Consider the following 22,015-nt stretch of genomic DNA (forward strand, 5'->3'; position numbering starts at 1 on the left):
GATTGTGGTCTATAAAATCCTGAATGGAGAGGAACAGGTAAATGTGAATTGTTTACTCTTTCAAAAAATACAAAGGCTAAGGAACACTCCAGGAAGGTACATGGCACATTTAAAACAAGTAGGGGAAAATATTTATTCACTTAGCATATAGTTAAACTGTGGAACTCTTGCTAGAGCAAGTGATAAAAGCAGTTATTGTAGCTGAGTTTAAAATAGGTTTGGACAAATTCTTGAAGGAAAAGTCCATAAACCATTAATGAAGGTAGACCTGGGGAAAGCTTCTGCTTATCCTTGGAGGTAAGATCAAGTGGCATTTCTAGATAGAAACGTTTAGGGTGGCACTAGAGGAGCAAGCTTGGTATTAAGCGGGGGGGGGGGGGGGGGGGGGGGGGGGGGGGGGGTCAAAGTGACAATTTCATACATTGTACCCCAACCCTCCCTTTTTAAATTAGCATTATAATTGATTGTGCCATTCAATACATTCTTCTGTATGGGAGTGGTCTGAATTCTCTATAGGATTGGTCAGAATCTGTATATCACAGACTTCACATTCCCGAACAACGGAGCTATCCGTTAGAACTTGCCATAAAAAAATATTGTGATTGTGATTGTCACCACATGGAATAGTACACACTCCTTCCACTGCCAGACACTTTGTTTAAAGCAGTCAGGTGTTTGTTTGTGTGGTGACTCTATAGGATGCGACAACCACTAGTCCTGAGCATTTGTTTTATTTTGGGTGACAAGGGCTACCTTTGGCAGCCCTTGCCCCAGAGCCTGCTTTCAAATAGGGCCAGACACTTTGTGAAATAACACAAGACCCTGCAAAAAAGACACCCAAAACCCAATATAGGAAAAACTTAACAAACCACAATAACCCTGACCCAATTATGAAAAGACAGTGTTATAATATTAGACTGGGCCTTACAGCACCAGTATACCTGTTACTCAGGAACTGTAGTAAGCTGGACAGTTACACATTCCTACACAGACACTGCATTCTAGCAGAATACTTCACCTTAATTGCATATGCAGAACATGTACAGACCTTCACCTGATACAAAATAGGGGACCACAAAAACATGGAGACCTCCCAAGAAAGCCAGACTCTATAAGCAGTGAAAGTACTAGTAAAAGAAACAGAAATGCATTTTCTCCTGTACTCTGCTAAATATAAAAATAGAAAAGATGTACATTTCCCAAAGCAGACAAATACCAATCCTTAAACTATTATATAAGAATTATTTTTTTTTCTTTTTCACCTTGGTTGACTAGGCACTTTTGTAATTGATTTGGTCCTAATCTGTTCCTCTTTTTGTGTCTGTTTTCTCCTAAATTCTTTTCCAGGTTTGCCTTTCCATTGCCTCTTTCTTCTTATTCTTCTTCCCTTACTTCTTTATATCTGCCTAGTACTGATCTTTTTTGTTTCTTCTTTCAGATTTATTTGCATCTATCCACCCATATATAATAATTTATTTGCCTCTATCCACCCATATATAATTTTTCTCCGAGGACAAGCAGGCTGCTTGTTCTCACTGATGGGTGACGTCCACGGCAGCCCCTCCAATCGGAATCTTCACTAGCAAAGTCCTTTGCTAGCCCTTGCGCGCCGATGCGCACCGCGCATGCGCGGCTGTCTTCCCGCCCGAAACCGGCTTGAGCCGGCCAGTCTTCTTTTCTCCGCGCTCGGGACGGTTGTGTTTCCGTTTCGTGCCCCGAAAAAGTCGACCTCGCGCGTCGTTTTCGACTCGTTTCGCTTCAAAAGTGTTGGAAAAAACCTCTTTTGGCTTTTTCCCTTCCTCTAGTTCGAGTTTTTCACCCCGGTAAGTTTTCTTTCGTCGTCGGGGTAGGCCTTACTTAGGCCCCGGTCGAAATTTCCTTCCCGCTTTTTTCTGCTGGTGCCAAATTTTGCCATTTCGTCTTTCGATCTCGCCAGCGTGATTTTTCCGCCCATGACATCGAAGCCTTCCAGCGGCTTCAAGAAGTGCACCCAGTGCGCCCGGGTAATCTCGCTCACTGACAGGCACGCTTCGTGTCTTCGGTGTCTGGGGGCCGAGCACCTCCACGCCCGGAACAGGTTCTGACGTCGACGCCTGCATCGACTTCCATGCCTTTTTCTGCAGCCGCTCTGAACGAGAGCCTCCGGGCCGTTCTTCCAGAGATTCTGGGAGAGCTTTTGCGCCCTACCCCTCCGGTACCGGAGGTGCTTGCGCCTCCGGTACCGTCGAGCGTGGCGCCGGCTGGTCCATCGCCCGAGGTGAGGTCACCGGCGTCGGTGCCGCATGCGGTACCGACTGCAGTCGCCTCCCAGGAGGGCTCTCCGACTACGTCGGCGGAGGGAGCTTCGCCGATGCGGGCGAGGGAGTCTACCTCTCGACGCCCCCATCGTGGACGTGGCTCCACGGAGTCGAGTCAGGCGCGGTTGCAGACACAGGTTCGTGAACTTGTGTCTGACACTGAGGGTGAGGCCTCGTGGAAGGAAGAGGAAGACATCAGGTATTTCTCTGACGAGGAGTCTGAAGGTCTTCCCTCTGATCCCACTCCCTCTCCTGAAAGGCAGCTTTCTCCTCCTGAGAGTCTGTCTTTCGCTTCCTTTGTCCGGGAGATGTCTACGGCCATCCCCTTCCCGGTGGTTGTGGAGGACGAGCCCAGGGCTGAAATGTTGAGCTCCTGGACTATCCTTCTCCACCTAAGGAAGCGTCCACAGTACCCATGCACCATGTCCTTAAGAAGACATTGCTGGCGAACTGGACAAAACCTCTAACTAATCCCCACATTCCCAAGAAGATCGAGTCCCAGTACCGGATCCATGGGGACCCAGAGCTGATGCGCACCCAGTTGCCTCATGACTCTGGAGTTGTGGATTTGGCCCTAAAGAAGGCTAAGAGTTCTAGGGAGCATGCTTCGGCGCCCCCGGGCAAAGACTCTAGAACCTACCATTCTTCTATGCTCGTGGCCAAGATTCAGTCCTACCAGCTCTACACGAGCATACATATGCGGAACAATGTGCGGCAGTTGGCGGGCTTGGTGGATGCGCTCCCCCCTGAGCAAGCCAAGCCTTTTCAGGAGGTGGTCAGGCAGCTGAAGGCGTGCAGAAAATTCCTGGCCAGAGGGGTGTATGACACCTTTGATGTTGCGTCCAGGGCCGCTGCTCAAGGTGTGGTGATGCGCAGGCTCTCATGGCTGCGTGCCTCCGACCTGGAGAACAGACTCCAGCAGCGGATTGCGGACTCGCCTTGCCGTGCGGACAATATTTTTGGAGAGAAGGTCGAACAGGTGGTAGAGCATCTCCACCAGTGGGATACCGCATTCGACAAGTTCTCCCGCCGGCAGCCTTCAGCATCTACCTCTACAGGTAGAAGATTTTTCGGGGGAAGGAAGACTGGTCCCTACTCTTCTGGCAAGCGTAGGTACAATCCTCCTTCTCGACAGCCTGCGGCCCAGGCTAAGCCCCAGCGCGCTCGCTCTCGTCAGCAGCGTGCGACTCAGCAAGGCCCCTCGGCTCCCCAGCAAAAGCAAGGGACGGGCTTTTGACTGGCTCCAGCAGAGCATAGCCGACATCCAAGTGTCAGTGCCGGGCGACCTGCCAGTCGGGGGGAGGTTGAAAGCTTTTCACCAAAGGTGGCCTCTCTAAACCTCCGATCAGTGGGTTCTGCAATAGTCCGGCAAGGATACACCCTCAATTTGGCCTCCAAACCTCCAAATTGTCCACCAGGAGCTCAGTCTTATAGCTTCCAGCACAAGCAGGTACTTGCAGAGGAACTCTCCGCCCTTCTCAGCGCCAATGCGGTCGAGCCATCCGGGCAGGAAGGGCTGGGATTCTATTCCAGGTACTTCCTTGTGGAAAAGAAAACAGGGGGGATGCGTCCCATCCTAGACCTAAGGGCCCTGAACAAATATCTCGTAAAAGAAAAGTTCAGGATGCTTTCCCTGGGCACCCTTCTTCCCATGATTCAGGAAAACGATTGGCTATGCTCTCTGGACTTGAAGGACGCCTATACGCACATCCCGATACTGCCAGCTCACAGACAGTATCTGCGATTTCAGCTGGGCACACGTCACTTCCAGTACTGTGTGCTACCCTTTGGGCTCGCCTCTGCGCCCAGGGTGTTCACAAAGTGCCTGGCTGTAGTAGCAGCGGCACTTCGCAGACTGGGGGTTCACGTGTTCCCATATCTCGACGATTGGCTGGTGAAGAACACATCCGAGGCAGGAGCCCTGCAGTCCATGCAGATGACTATTCGCCTCCTGGAGCTACTGGGGTTTGTGATAAATTACCCAAAGTCCCATCTTCTCCCAGTGCAGAAACTCGAGTTCATAGGAGCTCTGCTGGATTCTCAGACAGCTCGTGCCTACCTCCCAGAGGCGAGGGCCAGCAACTTGTTGTCCCTCGTCTCGCGGGTACGAGCGTCACAGCAGATCACAGCTCGGCAGATGTTGAGAGTGCTGGGCCACATGGCCTCCACAGTTCATGTGACTCCCATGGCCCGCCTTCACATGAGATCTGCTCAATGGACCCTAGCTTCCCAGTGGTTTCAGGCTGCTGGGGATCTAGAAGACGTGATCCACCTGTCCACGAGTTTTCTCAAATCCCTGTATTGGTGGACAATTTGGTCCAATTTGACTCTGGGACGTCCTTTCCAAATTCCTCAGCCACAAAAAGTGCTGACCACGGATGCGTCTCTCCTGGGCTGGGGAGCTCATGTCGATGGGCTTCACACCCAAGGAAGCTGGTCCCTCCAGGAACGCGATCTGCAGATCAATCTTCTGGAGCTGCGAGCGATCTGGAACGCTCTGAAGGCTTTCAGAGATCGGCTGTCCCACCAAATTATCCAAATTCAGACAGACAACCAGGTTGCCATGTATTACATCAACAAGCAGGGGGGCACCGGATCTCGCCCCCTGTGTCAGGAAGCCGTCAGCATGTGGCTCTGGGCTCGCCAGCACGGCATGGTGCTCCAAGCCACATACCTGGCAGGCGTAAACAACAGTCTGGCCGACAGGTTGAGCAGGATTATGCAACCTCACGACGTGGTCGCTCAATTCTCGTGTAGTGCGACAGATCTTCCAGGTGTGGGGCACCCCTTGGTGGATCTCTTCGCATCTCGAGCCAACCACAAAGTCCCTCAGTTCGTTCCAGGCTTCAGGCCCACGGCAGACTGGCATCGGATGCCTTCCTCCTGGACTGGGGGGAGGGTCTGCTGTATGCTTATCCTCCCATACCTTTGGTGGGGAAGACTTTGTTGAAACTCAAGTAAGACCGAGGCACCATGATTCTGATTGCTCCTTTTTGGCCGCGTCAGATCTGGTTCCCTCTTCTTCTGGAGTTGTCCTCCGAAGAACCGTGGAGATTGGAGTGTTTTCCGACCCTCATCACACAGGACGAAGGGGCGCTTCTGCATCCCAACCTCCGGTCCCTGGCTCTCATGGCCTGGATGTTGAGAGCGTAGATTTTGCCTCTTTGGGTCTGTCAGAGGGTGTCTCCCGTATCTTGCTTGCTTCCAGGAAAGATTCCACTAAGAGGAGTTATTTCTTTCTGTTTGCCGTCTGGTGTGACAGCAAGGCCCTAGATCCTCGCTCTTGTCCTACACAGACCCTGCTTGAATACCTTCTGCACTTGTCTGAGTCGGGTCTTAAGACCAACTCTGTAAGGGTTCACCTTAGTGCAATCAGTGCATACCATTACCGTGTGGAAGGTAAGCCGATCTCAGGACAGCCTTTAGTTGTTCGCTTCATGAGAGGTTTGCTTTTGTCAAAGCCCCCTGTCAAGCCTCCTACAGTGTCATGGGATCTCAATGTCGTTCTCACCCAGCTGATGAAACCTCCTTTTGAGCCACTGAACTCTGCCATCTGAAGTACTTGACCTGGAAGGTCATTTTCTTGGTGGCAGTTACTTCAGCTCGTAGAGTCAGTGAGCTTCAGGCCCTGGTAGCCCAGGCCCCTTACACCAAATTTCATCATAACAGAGTAGTCCTCCGCACTCACCCTAAGTTTCTGCCAAAGGTTGTGTCGGAGTTCATCTAAACCAGTCAATTGTCTTGCCAACCATTCTTTCCCGTCCTCATTCCTGCCCTGCTGAACGTCAGCTGCACACATTGGACTGCAAGAGAGCATTGGCCTTCTATTTGGAGCGGACACAGCCCAACAGACAGTCCGCCCAATTGTTTGTTTCTTTTGATCCCAATAGGAGGGGAGTGGCTGTAGGAAAACGCACCATATCCAATTGGCTAGCAGATTGCATTTCCTTCACTTACGCCCAGGCTGGGCTGGCTCTTGAGGGTCATGTCACGGCTCATAATGTTAGAGCCATGGCAGCGTCGGTAGCCCACTTGAAGTCAGCCACTATTGAAGAGATTTGCAAAGCTGCGACGTGGTCTTCTGTCCACACACTCACATCCCATTACTGCCTGCAGCAGGATACCCGACGCGACAGTCGGTTCGGGCAGTCAGTTCTTCAGAACCTGTTTGGGCTTTAGGATCCAACTCCACCCCCCGAGGGCCCTGTTTGTTCTGTTCCAGGCTGCACTCTCAGTTAGTTGGTAAATTTTTCAGGTCAATCTCAGTTATGTCCTCGCCGTTGCGAGGCCCAATTGACCATGGTTGTTGTTTTGAGTGAGCCTGGGGGCTAGGGATACCCCATCAGTGAGAACAAGCAGCCTGCTTGTCCTCGGAGAAAGCGAATGCTACATACCTGTAGAAGGTATTCTCCGAGGACAGCAGGCTGATTGTTCTCACAAAACCCGCCCGCCTCCCCTTTGGAGTTGTGTCTTCCCTGATCTTTGTCTTGCTACATACGAGACTGGCCGGCTCAAGCCGGTTTCGGGCGGGAAGACGGCCGCGCATGCGCGGTGCGCATCGGCGCGCTAGGGCTAGCAAAGGACTTTGCTAGTGAAGATTCCGATTGGAGGGGCTGCCGTGGACGTCACCCATCAGTGAGAACAATCAGCCTGCTGTCCTCGGAGAATACCTTCTACAGGTATGTAGCATTCGCTTTATCCTCACATACCCTTTCTCTCACTCTTTAGTCTGTAGTCTCCTTTTCACGTTTCATCTCCCTATTGAGTTTTCACATTTTCTTCTTATCCTCCCTCCAGCAATCACATTGCCCCCTCTGTCTCTTTCCTTCCCCAGTCTGCTGGTCCTCTGTCTTTCTTCCACTCGCTCAGTCCCCCATTTCCATCCTCTATATTCACCTTCTCAACTCTAATCTACCTTTTGCTGTCTCTCATCCCCTCATCAGCTCCAGCTGCATCCCTGTCTCTCCTTCCTCCCCTTGTCTCTAGGCCATTCTGACTCTAACCTTGTACCCTATCTCTTATTGCCTCTCTGACCACATTAACTCATTCCCACCCTCACTCAACCCCTTGGGACCAATCTCCTTCCTCTCTCATACTCCTCCACAGCACCCCATCCTGTCAGCAGTCACACATGCAGAGCACAGCCTCTGTTCAAATACAGGAGAAGTGACCACAAACTAAGGGCCCTGTTTACTAAGCCATGCTAGAGGTGTGCTATTGTTTTTAGTGCGCGCTGATTAGCATGTGCTAAATGACAGAGACACTCATAGGAATATATGGATGTCTCTAGCATTTAGCGTACGCTAATTTTTAGCATGTGCTAAAAACGCTAGCGCTCCTTAGTAAACAAGGCCCTAAAAATAACTAATGTAGACAAAAATTAAACTGAAACCCAAGATGCCAGACTCTGCATGCATTGAACACGAGAGAAATAGAATAGATTTCCTCCTGTACAGTGAAAATAAAACCAGCAAATGTAAATTTTCAAAATGACATAATTCAATCATTAAACTGACAATAAAATAATTTTTTTTCTACCTTTATTGTTTAATGATTTTATTTTTCTGATCATCTTGTTCCCAGTCTCTGGTTCCGTTTCCCTCCCTCTGTGTGCTCAACTACTTCCAGGACCTCTATTTGTCTTTTTTTTCTTGCCTCCTTTCTTCTTTACTTCCTGCCCTACATCCATCTTTAGTACTAATCTTTCAAGTTGAGCTTTCTTCCATTTTTCTGCCTATTTCTCAAATCTATCTAGTTTTCCATCTCCTTGTCTTCTCTTCATGTGCAGCACCCTCCCACTTCACTTCACTTCCCTTCTATGTGCAACATTTCCCCCTCCCTTCTAGGTGCAGTATTCCCCCCCCCCCCCTTCTGTTCCATCCATGTATATTTCCTGCTCCCCCATCTCTCTTTCATCCATGTGCATTTCCTCCTCTCCCTTCCCTTCTTTGTGCAGCTTCTCCCCTCCCCCCACCATTCTCTCCTTCAGGACTAGTACCTCCTGTGCTACCCTTCCTTCCCCTCCTGCGAGTCCAGCATCACCTTCTCATCTCACTCTATCTCCCCTCCCCCCTCGGTGGGCTGTACAAACAGGACGCTATTCCAGAATAAAATCTGTGTATGAGATAGTCTTGTCTTCCTAGTACTCGGAAGTACCATTTCTCTACACTACTCCTCTTCACGTTTGTTGATACGTCTGTAATGTTCACTGTTCCTCCACTTTACAGGTCCTTCCCTCCATATTTTGATGTATACCATTTTGGGTAAGTAAAACAAGCAAGCCAGAACACAGATAACTAACTAAATAAATGTATGTAGCTCAAAACCTAGAAAAGAACAGGACTTAGCAGTGAGCCCTGGAGTATTACACTCAGCACTTACTGCCATCTGTGTTCTGTTGCTCTGTCTAACCCACTTTACAATTTTCTGGCTGACTCCTTCCTTTTCTAGCTTGTTACGTAGTTTTCTTTACGCAACATGTTAGATTTATTGAAGTCCATATAGGCAATATCCAGCACATCTGTCATCCCTTTAAAAATTCAGTTTTTATCTGACAGTCTTCCCCTTGTGAGTCCATTCTGTCTGGTTTCCTGTATGTAACTTGTTCTTAATGTGCTGTACTACATTTAGTGTTTTCATAGTTTTGTTCTGTACCCAAGTTAGACTAATGGGCTTGTAGTGCCCTGTTGGCCATTTGTTTCGTGGGATTATTTTTATTTATTGCAGTGTACGTGATATACCACCTAAATACATGTACTGCTTCTAAGCGGTTTAAAGTAGAAACAAAAATTCAAAGGACAGGAAAACAAAAACAAAGTACAGTAATGACAGGAAAGAAGAAGATAAACAGAGGGAAACAATGGCAGAAAAAGGAGCATGGAAGGAGGGAAGGGAACCATGGTGAAGGAAGGGAAGAAAAGGGAGGGGGGGGGGGGTTCTGATTGGAAGTAAGGCTGCCAAGAGACAAAGTCGGGCCTGGGGCAAACAACGTTAAGGGGCCTGCCGCCACCACCCCTACCCCTACCCCTTGGTCCTCTACTTGCCTGGAGTCACTGAATGGCAAGCAGTAGTGATCAAGAGATACTGCTCTGCCAGTCACGGGTCGGTCTTCCTGCTGGTCCTGCCTCGTGTGAAGTAACTTCATGTTTTTGCATAGGTGGGCCATAGCAGGAAGAAGGACTCATGGCCTGCAGAGCTCTCTCTCTCTCTCTCGATCGCTGCTGTCTGCCATTCAATTACTCCAGGTAAGTAGAGGACAGAGGGGTTGGAAGGGTGGAAACAAATGCTGGATCTAACCTAGGTTGCCGGCACCAGATCCCTCTTAGAGGCTGTGCCCAGGGGAATCTTGCCCTCTCTACTCTCCCTACCCTATCTCTCGGCAGCCCTGACTAGAAGAGAGACATCAACCAAAAGCTTTCTTATATGTGAGGAAATATCAAAAATAAAACAATCAGGAAAATATATGTATATATAATCAAATACTTACAAAGATTGCAAAGTTTTTATTACAAACATGAATATACAAAAAAGTAATACAGTGGGTTGCCATAAAATGCTTTTGTAACACAAAATGACCACTTTCAGACATCAGTTTATCTCTTACTTCTATCATATGCCCTCAGTCTGTTGTTATTTCCACAAAATATCATGTGCCTGTAGAAGGCCTGCTTCAGGGGCTTCTAAAATGTTGCGATAGTAAAGCAGTATAAATATAAGCAATATCATATCCAAAGTACTGGTAAAATAAAACCTGGAGGGCTCACAATCTAGTATTGTACCTGAGGCAATGGAGGAGTTAAGTGACTTGCCCCAAGATCACAAGGAGCAGCAGTGGGATTTGAACCGGGCACTTCTGGGTGTCAAGGCTGATGCCCTAATCACTAGGCTACTCCTCCAATCCTTTTTATTTATTTATTCAACAATTAACACCATTTCAATACTATATTAGCGTTAATTCAAGTATAGAAACTTTAAATATCATTTTCAGCAATCATCCTAATTTGCTATTTGTGAGAATAGTCACATTTTCATTTTTTTTCAAAGTATATTGATTTGTTTCCAATCTTAGAAACTTTGCTAGCCTGCTCTGTCCCTGAAGCACCATTCCCTTCAATGTCTATCCTCTTGTGGCTGCCAGTCTGCATTCCTTTACTGTCGGGATTTCCTGCAGTATATCATTCTCAGATCTCAAGGAACATTAACGAAGAATAAAACAGTCATAAATTATCTGAGATATACTGGGCCAAATCCCCATATGGTTTTAGGTATAGTGTAGCTGGAAGCTTAAAATGTAACTCTTAAGCAAACTGGCAGCCAATGTACTTCAGTTAACAAAGCAGTAGTCCTATCCTGTGACTTTTGATCCATTCTAAAATCATTACAGCAGTGTTATGAATCAGCAGCAGTTTGGTACTTGCCACGCCCCCTCCCCCCCCCCCCCCCCCCCCAAGGCTTAACCATGTGAGGTTGCAGTACTCCCAACTGAGAAATTACTACTGCTTGAGCTACAGTACTTGTCTTCAGTCTGTTTTGCACAAAATGTTCTTAGCAGGGCGCAGTTCAGGGAACATTTTTCATACTGTCGTTCTTATTTCTCCATTGTCAAAGAAGAATATTTGATTACGCCAAGACTTTAAATGTTTTGTGTCCAGAGGGATTGTAACTTTTTATTACCAGCCGGATCCATTTCTGATTTCTGGGCCTCCATTTCTCCTACACTTAATGTTTTAGTCTTTCCAGGATTGATTTTGTAATAATTACTACTACTACTACTACTTAACATTTCTAGAGCGCTACTAGGGTTACGCAGCGCTGTACAATTTAACAAAGAGAGACAGTCCCTGCTCAAAGAGCTTACAATCTAATAGACAAGTGAACGGTCGGTCCGATAGGGGCAGTCAAATTGGGGCAGTCTGGATTCACTGAACGGTAAGGGTTAGGTGCTGAACGCAGCATTGAAGAGGTGGGCTTTAAGCAAAGACTTGAAGACGGGCAGGGAGGGGGCTTGGCGTAAGGGCTCTATCAATTGTAATTTGACTTTCAAACAATGATAAAGTAGTTCATGACTCTTTAATATGAACAATAATTTGTGCCATTTGCATAGGTCAATACTAACTTCTGTCAGTTGATGTACTTTAAATAGGATAGGGGGTAATGGAGATTTCTGTGGGATACCATACTGTATATAGGGTGTCTTTTACAACGCGTGCTTACTGAAGGTTAAATGGCGCGCCATTTAGATAAGTATTGTCATACTGGGCAAGACCAAAGGTCCATTGAGCCCAGCATCCTGTTTCCTACAGTGGCCAATCGAGGTCACAAATACCCGGCAAGATCCCAAAAATGTACAAAACATTTTATACTGCTTATCCCAGACATAGTGGATTTTCACCAAGTCCATTTAATAACGGTCTATGGACTTTTCCTTTAGGAAGCCATCCAAACCTTTTTTAAACTCCGCTAAGCTAACTGCCTTTACCACATTCTCTGGCAACGAATTCCACAGTTTAATTACACGTTGAGTGAAGAAAAAGTTTCTCCGATTCGTTTTAAGTTTACTACATTGTAGCTTCATCGCATGCCCCCTAGACCAGAAATGATTGTGCCAGTACAAAACTGATTTCTCACACTGACATCATAATCCTCTTCAAGGCTTTTCTCTACTTTCCCAATATAAAATATACATCTAGTAATAGAATAGAAATACTGTAAGTAGCGGTAGCAACGACCTAAGGGGCTGAAAGACATGGTAAGAAAACATGACCTTTCTGCATTACATGAACCACTTTCAAACCAATTATTTCTTTATGGACTGAAATGGGTTAAATAACAAAAATAGAAAGTTATATTGTGGAGAAGGAATATTCCTCATTCACACAAAGACCAGCTACATAAAAAGTAGGGGAAACATTCTAGGGAGAAAAAGTCACAGTTCTTCTAAACAGGCTTGAGGTATTTGAAAAACCTGGTGTTTATTCATTATAGTAAAACGCTCTTTAAGTATGCCATAACAGAGGACATATTATGTACTATGCCAGTAAACACAGGGATCTGGAATACAAAAGGCATATGTGAACTGTGTCTGTCTCTTGTAACATGATAGATATAACTGATGGGTTTAAGTCTGCCGACTTACGGCAAAATAAAAATTCTGTTCCTCACATAAACTGTACAATCTGCTTTAACTGTCTAGTAATGCTATAAAATTTAAGTTAAGAGAGCTACTAATGAAAAGGCTTGAGCTAAAATCAAATAGAAAAAAAAACAAACCTATGAATCACAACCCATAAAACCCTGACCCAGAGTCTGGCCCTCTAACCACCATTACGCCTCTTCAAAGCATTTACCACAATCAAAGTTTACTGTTTCCCAAGCCTGTTCACAATCAACAGTTATTAATTTTATTTGGAATTAGCTCACACCTTTTTCAGTAGTAGTTCAAAGTGAGCTATATTCAGGCACAGTAGGTATTTTCTTGACCCAGGGCTCACAATCTGAGAGGCTGATGCAGAAGCCCTGCGGTAGAGGCAGCATAGTTTCGCAGTAGAACCGCGTGCTATTGCTCAAAAACATCTGCAGTATGATATATGCAACAAGCATGCAAATCACCACTGTGATTTTAGTGTGTCAGTTATTTGCAGTTCATTGCAAAATGTCGCCCTTTCTGTCAGTGTCTGGCATCTGGCTTTGGCACTGCCAGGAAGGGTGATTTTTTTTTTTTTAATTGCCAGTTGTCACTGGCCCGATCGCCCTCCCCTTCTGCCTAACCTTCCTTCCCCACGATAGTTTTAAAAAAAAAGTGCCTACCAGTTGAGTACACGATTCTGGCTCAGGATGCTTCTGGTCTCTGCACTACTGTGTCTTGGTGTGACAGACTTTGCCCATTGTGTCCCCTGCCGTGGCCATGGGGCAGAGTGTTAGGGGGTGTGCCACAGAGGGCACAATTCTGGCTCAGGATGGTTCTGATCTTGGCATTTCTATGTCTTGGTGTGACTGACTTGAAGAGCAAACAGTTATGACCACCAGCTTGAATTCTTTGACCTTATTGATATTAGCAACTTCAGTATCTAGTTGAACTTTGTAGGTTTTTGTTTTGCCTTTTAAAGTGCAATGAAATGTTCAAACCACAATACCTTGTAGAGATGGGCACCTGGAAAGTTTGTTTCATGTTCATGTGTGGAAATGAATACTGTTAAGAGTGTGCACTATTTGCATATAGGGTGCATTCTTTTCCGATTATTTTATTTATTTATTTTATTTATTGCATTTGTATCCCACATTTTCCCACCTTTTTGCGGGCTCAGTGTGGCTTACAATAAGATATGAATAATAGAAATACATTTGTAACAACTTGGTTATGGAATACATTGTGCAGAGTTGTGCGAGACATTCGAATATCATTAGGAATATAACAATGGGACATCAATATAGAAACATTGGGAGGAGACAGTGGGACAATTGATTACGGGATGAGGGATCTGAAGTGGATGTATGTTGCATTGATGAACAGTGAGTATGGACTCTATGTGTTTTGGTTCTTTCCGTAAGTTTGTTCAAACAGGTAAGTCTTCAGTAGTTTTCGGAAGGAAGCTTGTTCGTTAATCATTCTTAGGTTGCGCGGTAGTGTATTCCAAGCCTGCGTGCTCATGTGGGAAAAGGTTGACGCGTGTAGCGTCTTGTATTTCAGGCCCTTGCAAGTGGGGAAGTGGAAGTTGAGGTATGTTCGGAATGACCTTTTAGCGTTTCTGGGTGGTAGGTCTATTAAATCAGACATGTACGCTGGGGCTTCGCCGTAGATGATCTTATGGACTAGTGTGCAAACTTTAAAAGTGACGCGTTCCTTAAGTGGAAGCCAATGTAATTTCTCTCGTAGTGGTTTCGCCCTTTCGTATCTTGGTTTTCCGAGGATGAGCCTGGCTGCTGTGTTCTGGGCTGTTTGAAGTTTCCTCAGTATTTGCTCTTTGCAGCCCGCGTATAGTGAGTTGCAGTAATCCAGGTGGCTGAGGACGAGGGATTGCACTAGGCTGCGGAAGACGAATCTTGGAAAGAATGGTCTTATCCTTTTCAATTTCCACATGCCGTAGAACATCTTCTTGGTTGTATTGTTTGCGTGGGTTTCGAGTGTTAGGTGGCGGTCGATAGTGACTCCAAGGATTTTTAGCGTTTCTGAGACTGGGAGGTTTAGGGTTGGTGTGTTTATAGCGTTGAATTCATTTGTGTTGTATTGGGAGGTGAGTATCAGGCATCGGGTTTTTTCTGCGTTTAATTTCAGGCGGAATGCGTCTGCCCATGTGTTCATGACGTGTAGACTTTGATTGATTTCGTTGGAGATTTCTTTGGTGTCTTGTTTGAATGGGATGTACAGTGGGGGAAATAAGTATTTGATCCCTTGCTGATTTTGTAAGTTTGCCCACTGACAAAGACATGAGCAGCCCATAATTGAAGGGTAGGTTATTGGTAACAGTGAGAGATAGCACATCACAAATTAAATCCGGAAAATCACATTGTGGAAAGTATATGAATTTATTTGCATTCTGCAGAGGGAAATAAGTATTTGATCCCTCTGGCAAACAAGACCTAATACTTGGTGGCAAAACCCTTGTTGGCAAGCACAGCGGTCAGACGTCTTCTGTAGTTGATGATGAGGTTTGCACACATGTCAGGAGGAATTTTGGTCCACTCCTCTTTGCAGATCATCTCTAAATCATTAAGAGTTCTGGGCTGTCGCTTGGCAACTCGCAGCTTCAGCTCCCTCCATAAGTTTTCAATGGGATTAAGGTCTGGTGACTGGCTAGGCCACTCCATGACCCTAATGTGCTTCTTCCTGAGCCACTCCTTTGTTGCCTTGGCTGTATGTTTTGGGTCATTGTCGTGCTGGAAGACCCAGCCACGACCCATTTTTAAGGCCCTGGCGGAGGGAAGGAGGTTGTCACTCAGAATTGTACGGTACATGGCCCCATCCATTCTCCCATTGATGCGGTGAAGTAGTCCTGTGCCCTTAGCAGAGAAACACCCCCAAAACATAACATTTCCACCTCCATGCTTGACAGTGGGGACGGTGTTCTTTGGGTCATAGGCAGCATTTCTCTTCCTCCAAACACGGCGAGTTGAGTTCATGCCAAAGAGCTCAATTTTTGTCTCATCTGACCACAGCACCTTCTCCCAATCACTCTCGGCATCATCCAGGTGTTCACTGGCAAACTTCAGACGGGCCGTCACATGTGCCTTCCGGAGCAGGGGGACCTTGCGGGCACTGCAGGATTGCAATCCGTTATGTCGTAATGTGTTACCAATGGTTTTCGTGGTGACAGTGGTCCCAGCTGCCTTGAGATCATTGACAAGTTCCCCCCTTGTAGTTGTAGGCTGATTTCTAACCTTCCTCATGATCAAGGATACCCCACGAGGTGAGATTTTGCGTGGAGCCCCAGATCTTTGTCGATTGACAGTCATTTTGTACTTCTTCCATTTTCTTACTATGGCACCAACAGTTGTCTCCTTCTCGCCCAGCGTCTTACTGATGGTTTTGTAGCCCATTCCAGCCTTGTGCAGGTGTATGATCTTGTCCCTGACATCCTTAGACAGCTCCTTGCTCTTGGCCATTTTGTAGAGGTTAGAGTCTGACTGATTCACTGAGTCTGTGGACAGGTGTCTTTCATACAGGTGACCATTGCCGACAGCTGTCTGTCATGCAGGTAACGAGTTGATTTGGAGCATCTACCTGGTCTGTAGGGGCCAGATCTCTTACTGGTTGGTGGGGGATCAAATACTTATTTCCCTCTGCAGAATGCAAATAAATTCATATACTTTCCACAATGTGATTTTCCGGATTTAATTTGTGATGTGCTATCTCTCACTGTTACCAATAACCTACCCTTCAATTATGGGCTGCTCATGTCTTTGTCAGTGGGCAAACTTACAAAATCAGCAAGGGATCAAATACTTATTTCCCCCACTGTATATTGTTACATCATCGGCGTATATATACGGGTTGAGGTTATGGTTTGATAAGAGTTTTGCTAAAGGGATCATCATTAGGTTGAAAATAGTTGGTGAAAGAGGTGATCCTTGTGGGACTCCACATTCAGGTGTCCATGCCTTGGACGTGGTTGAATTAGATGTGACTTGATACGAACGTAGGGTTAGGAACCCCTTGAACCAGTTCAGGACATTTCCTCCTATGCCAAAATGTTCGAGTATGTGTAGCAGGATTCCATGGTCTACCATGTCGAAGGCGCTTGACATGTCAAATTGTAGGAGGAGTATATTGTTGCCAGTTGCGATTATTTGTTTGAATTTGGTCATAAGGGTGATTAATACTGTTTCTGTGCTATGATTCGATCGGAATCCTGATTGGGCGTCATGCAGTATTGAATGTTTATCTAGATAGTTTGTGAGTTGTTTAGTTACCATACCTTCAGTTATCTTGGTTATTAGTGGTATAGATGCTATTGGCCTGTAGTTGGTTATTTCGCTCGTGTTTTTCTTTGTATCTTTAGGAATAGGGGTGAGCAAGATTTTTCCTTTTTCTTTTGGGAAGAGTCCATTTTGTAGCATGTAGTTTATGTGGTTTGTTAGGTCTATTATGAATTTCTGGGGAGCAGATTTCATGAGGCTATTTGGACATATGTCTAGTTTGCAGTTGGATTTAGCATATCTTTTGAGAGTTTTAGAGATGAGGTCTTCTGGTAGTTCAAATTCGGTCCAGGTTCTGTCTGCTGGGAATATTCCTTCTTCTGGATCTAGGCAGTCTAGAAGAGTGGTGTGTTCTGTAGGGCTGGTGGGTATTTTGTGTCGTAGTAGTATAATTTTCTCCTTGAAGTATGTCACTAGGTTGTCGACACTTGGTGTATCTTTGTCGTTGGTTGTAACTAGTGAGGTGTCTAACAGTTTGTTCACGAGGTTGAAGAGTTTGTGTGTCTTTGTAGTTTGGTCCTATTAATGTTTTGTAGTGTAGTCTTTTTGTCTGTTTTATGGTATATTTGTATTTTCTCCGAAGTAGTTTCCAGTTGTTTAGTGTTTGTTCGTCTCTCTTTTTGTTCCAGGCTCGTTCTAGTCTCCTGACTTGTGTTTTTAGTTTTTTCAGCTCTTCGGTGAACCATGGATTTGCATTTTTCCTGTGTGTTGTTCTGGTTTGGACTGGGGCGATTTTGTCTAATGTTGTTGTGCTTATGTCATCCCATTCTTGGAGGAATTGGATGGTGTCAGCGTTTGTAGTCCATTCGTTCTGGTAGATCTGTTGCCAGAATGTTGAGGGGTCTATTTTCCCTCTCGTTGTGTAGGTTGTTCGCTCATGTTTATTGTTCGTGTTTAGTTGTGTTTTTCGCCAGCAGAGAGTGACATTTGCTCTATGGTGGTCTGACCATAGTGTTGGTGTCCATCTTGTGTTAGCGAGTATGATAGTTGAGTCTGGTTCGAATCTATTCGTTATGATATCTAGTGTGTGTCCTTTTTCGTGAGTTGGTTGTATGTTGGGTGTTTGCAGATCCCAGAGTTTTAGGAATTCTTTGAATTCTCGTGTACTTGGTAAGGTGTCATCTTCTAGGTGTAGGTTGATGTCGCCTAGTATGAGGATGTTTGAGGCTGATACGCAGGAATTTGAGATGAAATCCAAGAGTTGTGTTTGGGCGTCTTGCCATTTTCCTGGTGGCCTGTAGAATAGGATTGTGTTAAGGTGTCCTATTAGGCTTGGATGATTTCAAGTTGTGGTGAGGTGGATTCGCCCGTGATTGTGATAGTGAATTCAGGTTTGTATATGATAGCTATTCCGCCTCCTCTTTTTTTTTCCATTTCTTGTCTAGTGCGTGATTTTGTATTTTGGTGGGCACGTTTGGAGGATTGCGGGGTCTGTGGGACTATGGAACCAGGTTTCTGTGATGAATAGGAGGTCTAATTTGTCTGTGATGATCCAGTCTAGTAAGTCTGCTGAGTTGCTTACTGCTGATCTTGCATTGATGTATCCTAGTTGGATTGAGTGATATGGTTCCAAAGTGGGGTGTGACGTGTTTATTTTTATTAGTTGTCTATTTCTTCGGTAGTTGAGTTTGTTGTTGTCGTTGTTTTCCTCATTTTGTCGGTGGTGTTCATATCTGGAGATTATTCCAGTTGGTTGGTTGTTGTGTCTTTGATTTGGTAGGTTGTTTAAAGGTTGTGCATAGGATTATCAGCCCATCCCTTAATACCTTGTGTCTTCTGCTTCCTTTACCTGTTTCTAGGCCCAAAAGTGTATTTTTGGCACAGCAAAAGCTTTTTGTTTGTCAGATTTTCGTTAATATCTGGTCACATACAATTTCTCTTACTGTTGCAAATATGTGGAACTGGTGCTTTTTTTTCTTTCTAGGAATAATGCTCCAGTTCAGAGGGATTTATGTTTCAATCATTTGTATTCAATTGTGGTACAAAAACATGTACTACTTAATTGCAAGACATCATCTACAGCATTAAATTCCAATCCTCCTTTTCCCCCCTCCCCTTTCTTTTAAAAGCAATTTAGTACTCAGCTTCAAGCTATGGGAGACATAGAGGGACATAATCGAAAGGGACACCCAAGTTTTGCTGAGGACATCCTCGCAAAACATCCCGACGAAGGGGCGGGGAAACCCGTATTATCGAAACAAGATGGACGACCATCTTTCGTTTCGATAATACAGTCGGGGACGCCCAAATGTTGAAATTTAGGTCGTCCTTAGAGATGGTCGTCCCTAGACTTGGTTGTTCCTGATTTTCGGCGATAATGGAAACCAAGGACGCCCATCTCAAAAATGACCAAATGCAAGACCTTTGGTCATGGGAGGAGCCAGCATTCGTAGTGCAGTGGTCCCCCTCACATGCCAGGACACCAACTGGGCACCCTAGGGGGCACTGCAGTGGACTTCAGAAATTGCTCCGAGGTACATAGCTTCCTTACCTTGTGTGCTAAGCCCCCCCCCCCAAAAAAAAACCCCACGACCCACCAATGTACACCACTACCATAGCCCTTAGGGGTGAAGGAGGGCACCTAGTTGTGGGTACAGTGGGTTTGTGGTGGGTTTTGGAGGGCTCACATTTACCACCACAAGTGTAACAGGTGGGGGGGGGGGGGGGATGGGCCTGGGTCTGCCTGCCTGAAGTGCACTGCACCCACTAAAACTGCTCCAGGTACCTGCATATTGCTGCAGTGGACCTGAGTATGACATTTGAGGCTGGCATGATATATTTGTAAAGATGTTTTTTGAGGGTGGGAGGGGGTTAGTGACCACTGGGGGAGTAAGGGGAGGTGATTCCTGATTCTCTCCAGTGATCATTTGGTCAGTTCGGGCACCTTTTTGTGGCTTGTTCGTAAGTAAAACAGGACCAGGTAAAGTCGTCCAAGTGCTCGTCAGGGATGCCCTTTTTTTCCCATTATGGGTCGAAGATGTTTAGCTAAAAGAGAAATGTTTAAAATCTTTTTTTTTTTTTTTTTTTTTTTTTTATTGATTCTCCTATAAAAGGAAATATTAATAATATTATTGAAATTGAAATATTCGTGAGTATTTTGTTCTGTCTATTTCATTTGGTTATTTTAGTTTTAGGAAGTACTACATTTTGAATGTCTTGTTATTCGTAATATTTATTGACTTGTATTTTATGTCATATGGTTATTATGGAGCCATTTTACAAAGTGGTGGTAAGCCCGATACGGGTTTACCGTGTTTGCCAATTTTGGGCTATTTCCAGCCCAGTGTAGGCACCGGCGGTATTCCTGACCCAACGCGCGCCATTTCTCAAGCTGGGGAAAATAGGGTGCGATTTGTTTTGCGTGGTGGTTACTTGGTGGTAATTGGGCAGTGCCACTTACCTCCCAGTTAGTGCCGGGTTAGCACGGGAGCCCTCCCCCTCCACATGGCCACACAGTAAAATCTTACCACGTGGCCACGTATTTTTGCAGCCTTTTTACCCGCTGCAGTAACAAAGGCCTCAGTGCGCAGCAAAAACTGCCGCTTCCGCAGGCTCTTTTTACCACAGTAAAAGGACCCCTATGTGTGTTATTTTTTTTATGTGTTAGTTATAATTGTCCAGCATTAACCCCCTGAGGCAGCTTATTGATGAAACATGTTCTTATTCCTAGGGCTCATAACTTTCATTATTTTGCTCCATCATAATCTATGATTATTAGAGTATCTTAAATAAAAGCCTTGAACCTTTCTGTATGTGTGACCCCAAAGCCTGATTAAAAAAAAAAAAAAATTCCCAAAGTGTACAGTCTTTTGATTTCTAAAATCTGATTGATCTCTTCTTTATTTAGGATTCACTGGTAAATCTAGAATAATCTACAACTGCTGTGGTTCAAAGAGTGAAATGGGGACATTTTTAAATCAGGCTTAATGGACTAAGTGGTCCATATCTGCCCATAATGGCTATGTTATGGTGCTTATGAGGGCCTCCTCTGTCCCTAGGAATATCAGCGTAGGACATCAGAGAGTATACCCCTCCCTGCCCATCTTCAAATCCTTACTCAAAGCCCACCTCTTCAATGTCGCCTTCGGCACATAACTATTATACCTCCATTCAGGATATCTAGACTGCCCCTACTTGACATTTTGTCCTTTAGATTGTAAGCTCCTTTGAGCAGGCAACATCCTTCTTTATTATACTGTATAGCACTGCGTAACCCCAGTAGCGCTCTAGAAATGTTAAGTAGTAGTAATATCAGTCTCCCGTTGCGTTGTGCCTGCCCTGTTCTAACTGTCTGCTCTGCTTTTATTTCAGGAGGACTGGAATGAAATTGATACTGGAAAGAAGAAAGAGCTGCACAGCAGCAATGGGGAAGAAAAGGCACAAGGCATGGAGACTCTGCCTCCAGGTATGGTGCAGCCCACAGCTAACAGACAAGCATGTGAAAAGAATTCCTTGGGAGCTGAACAATAATTGGCAAAGCTCCCCAATTTTAATTATTTTTGCACAGCTTTATTGATTTAGTTTGTCTTATTAATTTGAGGAGTCCAAAAATGTAACTCATTTGAAGTCTAAGGCCTATACACCTTTAAACATAGGCTTCCAGATTCAGTCTTAATAGTGCACAAAAGCTGATGCACACTACACATCCTCGCTTTTTTAATAACATATGTGGGTAATCACAACTTTGCCCCGGGAATGCCTACATCTAACGTGTGAAAGTATGTGCTGTCTTGTTGACATGTTTGCTTTTGTGTATTTATACTGCTGGACAATTTTTTGAAAGGCCTTTTCTACAAATGAAAAAGCCTTTACACATGGAAGGTCCTTGTATAAAATGACTCCCCTGATATTTAGCATGAAATCTAACCTTTTCTGATACCCAGCAGGCACAGCAATCCACACCTGGCTCACATGGCTCCCATCTCATACAGTTACAGAGGACTGTACCGGAGCTTTCTAAAGAATGCTACTGAACACATGAGCCTCTGGGTCCATTGCCCCTTGGTTTTTCTTCTATCTGTATAAGCCAAGGCGTGAGCAGGAGGAATGATGTATAGTGGGTAGAGATCATACCGTTATAAGGAGCAATTCAGAGAATGGCTATTAAAATGATAAAAGGCTTGCAACACAAACACTATGAGGAACACAGTGCTAATCAACATTCTGTAACTTCTAACAGTCACCCATAGAAAGCCATGCAGATATTTTTTTTTTTTTGGGGGGTGGGGGGGTGGGGGGGGAGGCTTGCTTCTCCAAAAATATTGAGCAGCATTTCTGATTTGGAACTTATCTGAAAGATTAGCTGA

General features: G+C 45.3%; 1 protein-coding gene across 1 annotated transcript in view; it reads left to right on the plus strand.

Annotated features, from left to right (window-relative positions):
* GALNT2 (polypeptide N-acetylgalactosaminyltransferase 2) overlaps positions 1-22,015 on the plus strand; it is a 483,612-nt gene that overhangs the window by 171,991 nt on the left and 289,606 nt on the right. Inside the window, 1 exon segment of the mRNA XM_030196432.1 lies at positions 21,021-21,114. Within this exon segment, the coding sequence (XP_030052292.1) occupies positions 21,021-21,114 (94 nt within the window).

This window comes from Microcaecilia unicolor, chromosome 3 (genome assembly GCF_901765095.1).
Source record: "Microcaecilia unicolor chromosome 3, aMicUni1.1, whole genome shotgun sequence".
In the NCBI taxonomy this organism is placed as follows: domain Eukaryota; kingdom Metazoa; phylum Chordata; class Amphibia; order Gymnophiona; family Siphonopidae; genus Microcaecilia; species Microcaecilia unicolor.